The 10,195-nt window shown below is 39.0% G+C and overlaps 1 protein-coding gene across 1 annotated transcript; it reads left to right on the top strand.

Moving 5' to 3' along the window:
- Nucleotides 1–916: 916 nt before the first annotated feature.
- On the top strand, nt 917–2,729 carry LOC104489248 (cytochrome c oxidase subunit 6C). Its single transcript, XM_010131391.1, has 2 exons — nt 917–1,030; nt 2,610–2,729. Exons 1-2 carry the CDS (start codon nt 917–919, stop codon nt 2,727–2,729), a joined length of 234 nt encoding a protein of 77 aa, XP_010129693.1.
- The last annotated feature ends 7,466 nt before the right edge of the window (nt 2,730–10,195 follow it).

Genomic DNA, 10,195 nt, shown 5'->3' with positions numbered 1-10,195 from the left:
GGTCCCGAGAGGAGAACGGGCGAGCGCGGCGGTAGGCAGCACTGAAGCCTTTGGGGACAGCTGGGCCGCCCCCGGCCTTCGCTTTCTCTCCGTGGCCCTGTGAGCGCAGGAAGCCGCGCTGAGAGCAGCACCGTGCCGGCAGCGCTGCCTTGGAGCTGCTGCCAGCTCAGCAAACCTTTAGCTTGTGTGTAAAGAGAGCCGACTGCTTCAGGCCTTGTAGGTGTTTAGTAACATCTCACCGAATAGAAAGAAGTCCTTTAATAGCGTTTGCAGGTACTTTAAAAGACGCAAACCACAAACTAGTTGAAGAGGCGTGTGCTTTTCCTTAGACATTGCCGGCAGCGCTGCCTTGGAGCTGCTGCCAGCTCAGCAAACCTTTAGCTTGTGTGTAAAGAGAGCCGACTGCTTCAGGCCTTGTAGGTGTTTAGTAACATCTCACCGAATAGAAAGAAGTCCTTTAATAGCGTTTGCAGGTACTTTAAAAGACGCAAACCACAAACTAGTTGAAGAGGCGTGTGCTTTTCCTTAGACATGAATAAAATACGATGAGTGTCCTGAATGTCTTCTGATGTAAACACTAGATCAGCAGGCCTGAAATGGTAGAGCCTGCAGGCAGGCAAGAATTTAGTAAGCGAAGGTCAGTCTTGATTCCGTAAGTACTGGATGTAAGGAGTATAAAAACTTAGATTCATGTCACAAATATTCTGTCCTTGAATGCTGTCCCTTAAGTAATTCTCATTGAGAAGTCTAAATAGAGAGGAGCACTATTGCATATGTTGTAAAGATGGTTATTGCACAATACGAAAAGCAGAATTTTTCTAGAGTTACAGAAAATTGTTTTGAGTTTCTTGTCCCACAATTCTCTTCTCTCTCTCTCTCTCTTCCCCCTCCCCCGCCCTTAGGAAATAAAATCACCATGTCATCTGCACTATTGCCTAAGCCACAAATGCGGCGCCTTTTGGCCAAGCGTATGAAGTTTCATCTGTTGGGGGCATTTTTTGTATCTCTGGGGTGTGCGGCTTTATACAAGGTGAGCTCTGTAGTCCTTCAATTATAAACTGGACTCATTAGAGTGTTTTAGGAATTCATAATATTTTTTTGTTGAGACTTGGTCGAGCTGTTCATTAGAAAGCTTTAGTAATGTATTTTTGTAAGCATGTTTCCAGAACATAAATAAATCTTCCTAATCTTCATTTGAAGAAATTACATGATGCTTTAAGCTGTGCGATCAAGATCATGCAATTCGTGACAACTTAACCTCCAGTCTCCTAGTCTTAGACTACTCTTGACCATTTGCGTGATTGATGCATGTTAACTCTAGATAGTCTGTGTCTCTGTCATGGTATCTGAGACTTGAGAGAAGTCAAAGTCTTATTTTATCTCTAGACTGATTGCAGAAAGCTTGCATATAAGCAGTTTGAAAATCCCAACCTTCACACTGCAGATACCAGCGTGGGGAAGGCTAGTATGGTCCTTTTATACTTTCTTTTGAGATACCATATGGTAGTGGAGCATTACATGTCTGAGAAAACCCACTTACAGATTAGAGTTTGTTTTTTGTGGTCTTTAAGAGACTTCTGACAAAGATAACAGTGGAGTTGTTCTTGAGAGCCTGTACTAAATAATTCTCAGATCTCCTGCACAAAGCAAGCCACACGGTTTGAACTGCTGTGGAAGAACTGGACCTTGGTTTGCCCATTGAACTCATTCCTTTACTGTCTGCAGCTTTGAGTTCTCGGGAAGCTACCAATAAAAGTGACTAGAAATTAAGTTAATTTCAGGCTGTTCACAGAAATATCACAATTGACTTAGACTTCTCAGAGATCAACAGATGTCTGTCAGAAACAATAAGCTTGCACGGTTAAAGTTCAACAGCTGCTTAACATACCTGTTAAGGGGTAGGCAGACTTGTTTGTGGTCATACTTACACTACATTTTTTTTTACTAATCTGTGGTTTTATAGTTTATTTGGCACCCTCATACTAATACATTAGTAAGGTAGCAAACCATATTTAGAACAAGTTAAGTGGTTCTCAGTAGTAATTTACTTTGTAATGTGTTAGATACTGTTGGACAAACTCACCTTGGACTTTTCTTCATGTTTTGGGGGACTTCTTGACCATATCCCTGTGCTTTGGGTGAATGAGTATCCAAAAAGCTAGGATTGTGTCTTTTTACATTGGTGAGCTGTAAGAGTGGCTTGGCAGTCTATTTTATCAGACTTCTATAGTTGATATACTGTGTAGCTCAAATGTAATGCATTGTTTTAGGATGCCATTTTATCTGAAGTTAAAATTTTGCGGCTGCCTACAGGCACAAAACCTGTTTTATGTATACAATTATTATCATGAAGGGCAATGGATGCTTGAGTGTCAGTGGAGTCTTTCTGCATCTTAAAAGTATAATGTGCTATTTTGTAATGGCCTTTCTTTTTAAGTTGGTTTTCCTGAGCAATGGTCAGGTAGCCTGAGCAGTAGATTTGAACAGAAACAAGTTGAGCTAAAGGCTTTTTAGACTGATCTCCACCGATACAAATCATAGCGCTAACAGAAAAAATACCCTGCTCATAAAGCTTTGCAAGCTTTAATTTTCTGTGTGTTACTTTCCAGTTTGGAGTTGCTGAACCTAGAAAACGAGCTTATGCAGAGTTCTATAAAAACTATGATGCCATGAAGGACTTTGAAACCATGAGAGCAGCTGGTGTGTTCGAGTCTGCACCGCCCAAATGAAGGTAACCTGCATTTACAGAGAGCAGGCTACTCTGCATTAGGACAAGAGTAAGTTAGATGATTGTTTCAGTGAAACATTGTGCTTCTGTTTGGGGGTTCTTTCTTTTTGATCAAATAGAAATGTGCTCCCAAAGAAAAAGGATTCAAATTGTACTCAACAGACCTCTGGGTAATGTCAGGGCAGAACAAAAAACACCTGAATACCTTTTTGGGTAAATGTTTTAATGTGTGATGTAGGAGATGTGCACAGAGTGGTGCTAGGCCTTTCCCTTTTCACGCAGCCATGGAGAGGAGACAAAGCTCCTGTATTAAACTGTAAGACTTGCCTGATAACCAGTGTTGTGTTGATGCTGTCACATCTTGGACTGCTTAGCTTCAGATTATCTTCATCTACTACTTAATGTACTTGTGGTGGTGCAATGAACGAGAAAATAGCATGCATCTTAATGTAAGAAACAGAGGCAGCTTCCACATCCTTCTGTCTTTGAAACTCGGTGAGAGGGGGAAGATAACTAGTCATGAGGGGACATATATTTAAATACATATATATATTTATATATTAAAAAATCGTAATGGCATGCAACTCTGTGTGCTAATACTCAGATTTTTGCCATACTGAATTAAGCCTGAATAGAACTTTGTTCACAATACTATTTTCCTACCACTTAACGCTGCCTTTTGTTTGAAGACTACCAAACTTTATTCTCCCTTACTTTTTGTTGTAACAGCAGGGAAAAAAAAGTCTTGATTTCAATATTGTTGTAATTATTAATAAGCACAGTCACTACACTGCACAAGCTCACGATGTGACAACTCAATAAAGAATTTCTCCCCCTTTCTTGATCCAAGTTTCTTACACTGAGTTCTCTGCTTCTCTTAAAATGACTTCAAACTAATCTAGAATGATAGCTTTTTCATTCTTTTGGAATGTTTTCATATTGTGATCATTATGTGATAATCTGTGGCTCTAATTATCCTGGCCAGCTGGATTTTCTCAGCCTGTTTGGTTAAAGCAGCAAAATTGAATAAAAGATTTGTACTTAATACTATTAATATTAAATTCTATTGTGTGATAATCTACAACTATCTGGATTCTGCAGAACACAGTTACATTTAAAAAAAAAAAAAGCAGAGCTCCAGCTCTTCGTACATTTAAAAAGAAAAAAATCTAAATTTAAAAAGAAAAAACCCAAATATGGCAGTTTTTGTGTGTTTGTTTGTTTTCTTTTTTTTGTTTGTGGGGTGGGAAACTTACTTATGTTCTTTAGCTTTGACTGATGCAAAGATAAATAATGAAATAATAAATTTACCTTTTTTTAATCTTGGTAATTCGGCCTCTGGTTCAGTCCCATTGCTAATATATAGGCACTTTTAAACTTTCTTGACACTGGAATTGCATTCTTCCGTCAGGTGGCCTTCATCAGAGTATTCTGAAAGGCCATCTGGTGGTAAAATCATTTGAAACAAACACTGTCAACAAGGATGCATGTTGAACATTTAATTGGAATCATGAGCACGTTTTTTTTCAGTGCAAATAGAGCTCCACTCTGAGTTAGCTTATGTTCCCATTTGCAGCTTAAAAAAAAAATTGCACATTGTGTGCACCTGTTAAAATTAAATGTTTCCTAAACATTTCTTCCATTCCTTTATTACACCAGCTCAAAAGAAAATGTGAAAGACAAGTCTTTATATATGAATTTGTTTGAGTTGCTGATGCGTTTTATTCCTTAGCCTATTTATATAAGAACTGATATTTTTCACTCCTTCACAGTAGAAAGAGGTTGGTGTTTTTCGTGCCTGCACATGAATACATGTAGAAGAAGGGGAAAACAAGGGTTTCACATGTTCTGGAAAGGCTGTGAAAAGGACAAGTACAGGGAACAGACAGAAGACATTTTCATTTGCCTCAGTAGCTTAAATCTTAGCTATGGAAGCTGGATGGAGGTTGAGTTTGATGCTTTTTTTTTTTTGGTATAGTTACCTAAAGGGTACAGTGGTCATGCAAGCTCTACATCTCCTGTCTTACTGGAATATATTCTGAATGTGGCAGACAGAGTGGTTTAACGTTACTGAATACTCAGCCCCAAAGTTGAGGAGAACGTAGAGTAGGTAGGGAAGAGAATTAATGAGTTAAGGTGTTAGCTTGGCATCTGCACTGAGTTTGTTTCTGCTGGGCATGTAGGCAACTTGCTACCTAAGTGTGAATTTACACCGTTCCATCTGCTTGGTATGGACTTTGTATGGTCATACTGACAATGGCGACCGTAAATGGCAAGTATAAATTTGTGTATCCTACCTCTACAGTGTGCTCAGTGATACGATAAAGAGTTTGGTGCTAACCACTTGCATGACTCTTGTCATGGACCACAGCTGTTCTTGGATTGCATTCAGTATAACGTGGAGAAGCAATTTGAATTTGGTTTTCTTCCTTCCTTGGTAGGCTGCCTACACCACTTGTTTCCTCTCTGGCTCCTATCTGAAAGCTGCATTCCTTTCTCTTTCAGGCCCTTAGCAAGATTGAGTCAGTTATCAGTGCAGCGTGTATAGTGAATCTGACGTGCTGTGCAGTATTGTTCCAGCTCTTGATTTGTTCCATGTTTCACTTCTGTTTGCCACATGAAGGGTGTGTGAACCTTAAACCATCAGGAAATAACAGGGGGAATTCCTCTAGACTAAACCACTACATAAACATTTCTCTCTATTGCTTTGCATTCATGCATGCTAATATGTTTACTTAGAGCATGAAGTTTGTCCAACATAACTGAGTATTTTTTTTATCTTCCAGGTCCTCTTCAGTCTAAGGAGACATGATGACCGATCCTTATGGCACGCTATAACATAACTCAATAAATAAAATAACATATGTCAGTGGCGCTTAGTTGTCTTCGTTAATGTTGAAATGCTTAAATGATCAGTTGCTGGGAAGAGTGGTGGAAAGTCTTCATAAATTGCTCAAAATGACCAAACCTAGGGTTTTTGTTTTTTGTTTTTTTTTTTTTTCCCCTCCAGGAATTACTTACATTTCTGTTTTGGCCAAATTCCACATTTGATAACAAAGTATATCCTTAAGCAGTTACAGCTAGGTTGTCCCAGCTGCTGATGGGAATATGCAAGAGGATAGTTGTTACGGGAAGGGAGAGGCTGGATTTCTAGAAGGGTCTGTGTTACCTCTGGCTTCAGAAGGTGAACTGAACTCGAGGTGGAAGAATTTGGAGAGGGATTCTGGAAATGCACTACCCAACCTTCCTCACTTTTTCTGCTGTCATTCATTACTGTATTGCCTTCCTTACAGTGGCAAACTGTTACATCAAGGCATACAAACTGTGCAAATACCCTCTTACATGGCGTATGTTTCGCCAGTTGGAAAATAACTGAACTGCAGGTATGTTCACATACGTTCTATGTACAAGGGGAAAAAGGGTAAAAGCAGATGAAATAAAAGAAGAAATACTCATTTTAGGATATTACAGTAATTAAATTCTTTGTGTGCTGCTTCTAGATATGTATCATCTTTTTAATATCTGGAAGTAGTCAGCTAAGCGTAGTTTTGATTTCTGCTACATTTTCTGTAGTCCAAGACCCGATGCTTTATTTCTGCCATGATACCCATCATTTGGAACATCCATTTTGCTTTGCCGATTGCTGAGGGTGAAGGTGGTGCTAGAACTGTAGCTTTTGATTAATGAAGCCATCTGTGTTGTATTTGAAGAACTTCTGTTCCAATCCTGTTTGGAGTAATGTTATTTTAAATGGATCGTTAACTACTTTTTACTTAACACTTAATAGGTATCAGTAAGCAACATTTGGACTAATGAAAGCATGTAAGTAATGTATTTGATCCAGAACATTATTATAGAGCAATATGGGATTTTCTTTAAACTTTCCATACAGGCAGTGCTTCCTTTAAGCTAAGAAAGAATTTGATGTTAGTGGTGCAGGGGAAACCATGCACCAAAAGTTCCCTGCTCCTATAAATGTAAACCAAAGCTTTACAATAGCAAATGATACCCATTTATCTCCCCAATGTGCAGTGTAAACATGGTATGCCAGTAAGGACTGACGAACATTTTCTCAGGGGTGGCTGCAGGTTTAAATAGCCAGGGGTCTTTAGTCACGCTGACAGCTTCAGAGGCAAAGAAACTCACTGCTGCCAGGTGTGCAGGCTAAAAGACCTGACTTCACTTGCAGCTCGAGCCCCTGTATTCTTCCCAGTTGCTATGAATTAATTTACTTTTAAATTCTAAGTTTCTTCTAAACTGTTGTAGCCAACAGCAGTTACTGTTGTAGTCTGTGTTCCTTCAGTTGCCAGAATGCATTTACTTTAAAGAAATGAGAGTTTTGGGACTGGAGATGATAAAGCTTTTTGACCGTACAGCAGAGCTCAGAGAAGTCTCTGGCTAAATGTATTCATTGGTGACAACGAACGGTGAGCTCTATCATGTCTGTGCTTTGAGAGCCTGCAGCTTGTAACTCACTGCTGCTTTCTGTATAATGATACAGTTGTTTCAGAATGGATGCAAAGCAGGTACTTCCTTTCAGCAGGCAATGCCAACCAGCCCATAGCTTGCTCTCCTCTGAAGGGATGGGAAGCAAAGCTGGGTATCTATCTATCTCACCTAGCAGTAGGCAGAAGGGATAATCTTTTCTGAAATCAACACCAACCCATCAATTTTCCTCCCCCTCTCCCCCTTTTTTTTTTGCCTTTGCCATGAAGAGTTCAGCTAATTCTAGCTCACAAACAATTGGGAGTGGGACTTGCAGAGTACAAGACAGACCTGTGTGAATTAGACCCTAATCAGCTGCTCGTTACAGGGTGTGGCATGCTGTTTCTAGGAGAGGCAGAGCTAAAAACCATGCTTGCCTGCTCCGAGACCATTCCAGCTGCCTGTAAAGGTTTTGGCTATATATTTATGTATGAAATAATGTATAAAAAGGAAGTGTTTGACCTAAACTGCTTCAGGAAAGGTCTTGCTATGCATAAGCCTGACCATGCCTTCAAATTTTTGGCTGGCTTACTTTATTCTCAAGTGTTTGAGGAATGATTGATTGTTCTGGAAGCGAACTAAAAAGATAGATTTGAAGTTGTGAGCTCTGCAGGCCTAAAGAGCATTATAAGAGCAGGCATGTTTTAAGAGTACACATTGGAGTGCTTTACAGAGCTAAGTACAGGCAGCTGCTCTTTGGACAACTTTGTTTTCAAAGTTCACACAGCTCGTATGTAGGAGAGGCTGATTTATATGCTGTCTCCACACATTTCCATACATGTGGTCACTGGGGGTGGGGGGAGAAAGAACCTGCCTAATGCAGTAAAGATGCCAGCTTAATTCACTGAAGAAGAGTGTAATTTAAGCAAGGGCTTATTCCAGGAGAATATAATTCAGGAAAAACACAAATGTAACTTACTTAAAAAACGGCTGCAATCAAGAAACTGCTAGAAATGAAACTGCAGCCTTCTGTCACTTCACAGGTGTGTTTGCATCCTCGTGGCTGGTTTGTGGACTATATAAATAATGATGTAGTAGATCAGTCTAATTCAGACACAGACTACAATGCTGTTTTCATTCAGTCAGTCACAAAAGCATAAAACTTTTCAGCAAGCTAATAATCAGTTTTTACTTCCAAAGTATTGTCATGACCTATTGCATTTTCTGGTACATGACAAAGTCCAGTGACCAAGTGGACTCGAGTGGAGTCTACAGGAAACTGGTATGTCTGTCTTGTCATTGTTCTGAACAGTGACCTATTCGTTCCCTTGTAACTGAATGACCAAATAACTCACAAACCCAAATATTAAAGGAATAGCTTTATTATCTTAAACAATCTCACTATATTACAATTTGTCCACAATATGCAAAATTAGAAGTATTAAACTATTTCCATGAAATATTCAGGAATGAAGCGTGTGTGTGTATATACACATATAAATTTCTTAAATAGTGTTAAACAGTGACCAAGTTATTAAATCACTGTATGAAATGTTGATAATGGATGGGCTTATTTCACAGTCAGAAAAGGACAATGCAGATCCCAGGCTTTGGTTATTTCGGTACAGGAGACACAGCTTTTAGAAATACCTTTTAACAAAACACCTCACGAAAAAAACATTGCAGTTACTACATTCTTATTTACTGTGCATTTGGTCATATCAAGTATGCATAGAAGTTATTAACTATAAAGCATTTCTATCTATCTGCTCCAAATGATGATCAGATTTTATTCCAGTTCTTGTCTCCAATTTTGGCCATGTTCAGGAATCCCCAGACAAAATTCATGTCCATAAGTACACAGAAAAGGGGAGAAAAGTAACACTCATAGTTGAAAGACAACCAAGCTTTTGTTTTTTAAAGTAAAAGTGCCATAGCCAGATTCGGTTTATAAAGTCATCTCACCATGCCCAGAGACAGTGATTTCTTGTTGCTACAAACTGTAGAACAGCTGAAAAATAAGTTACTTAGAAAGCTTACTTGTCTTGAGGTGTTTGTTTAACATCATAAGTGTATTGTGATGGCATCACTAACTTATTAATGTAATTAATTGGCACCTGTGGGCCCGTATTTTTTGATCAACCTGAAAAAAAAGAAATCTCACTTTGTTCAGCACAAACATCTGAAAGGTCATGTTTCTAAATATCCCTGGTTTTATCCTTTTGAAGAGTAAAAGCATAAAATGAATTAGGGCATAAGTGAGCAGGTACTATGTAGTGGTGGCAGATCAGAAGTAAGTGCGTCCTAATAAGGCTATACTTAAGCACCTGCACATCTGTGTTACCTTGAGCTTAGATTTTTTGGTAGATTTTAAGGAGACTAACTCCGTTTCTTAAATTTTTGAACTGCATGTTACTGGCTTCCAGCTAATGACCAGACAGTCACGATGTCATATATGCATTGAAAGTCCTTCTGAAAATTTGATGGCAGATAAAATAAAGTTTCTGTATACAGACAGTTTTAAAAAGAAATTTGTGTTGTAGTTCACTTTTTGTTCTCCAAACCACACAAAGGCACTAGTTTACATTCAGGACTAATGTCCTGCAAAACTTCAGTCAAATAAAGGAAGCTATTTTAAGGTTAAAGTGGTGCTAAAACCCAGCTGTCACTAGTAACTTAAAACAGCCACGCTGGTTTTTCAGATTTAGTGGGGGAAAACGTTTTGCCTCAGGCCATACATGTTGGGGGAAGTGCGTGTGTGTGTGGGGGAACGGCTCAGCCTTGAGCAAGTTTTTACAGCTGAGTTATAAACCTGGTTTATAACAGAAACTGTCAGACCCCAGAATATGATATAGTAGGTATTGATACACGTTTTGTGTGTGTGGTGAAAATGTCTGTATGCACGCAATTTTGGCTTATTCTCTGATTTTTGGTTATTGAAAAGAAAAAGGATTTTGATTGAGCTATAGTACAAAGTTGTTCCTTTTCGCTTTGCTGAAATCCTTTTCCTTCCAGCACTAGTATTTTGGCTAGGGAGCAGGA

Source organism: Buceros rhinoceros, unplaced genomic scaffold (assembly GCF_000710305.1).
Source record: "Buceros rhinoceros silvestris isolate BGI_N320 unplaced genomic scaffold, ASM71030v1 scaffold1192, whole genome shotgun sequence".
NCBI lineage: Eukaryota > Metazoa > Chordata > Aves > Bucerotiformes > Bucerotidae > Buceros > Buceros rhinoceros.
Note: the sequence above shows the minus strand (reverse complement) of the source record. Positions and strands in the feature narration are given on the sequence as shown.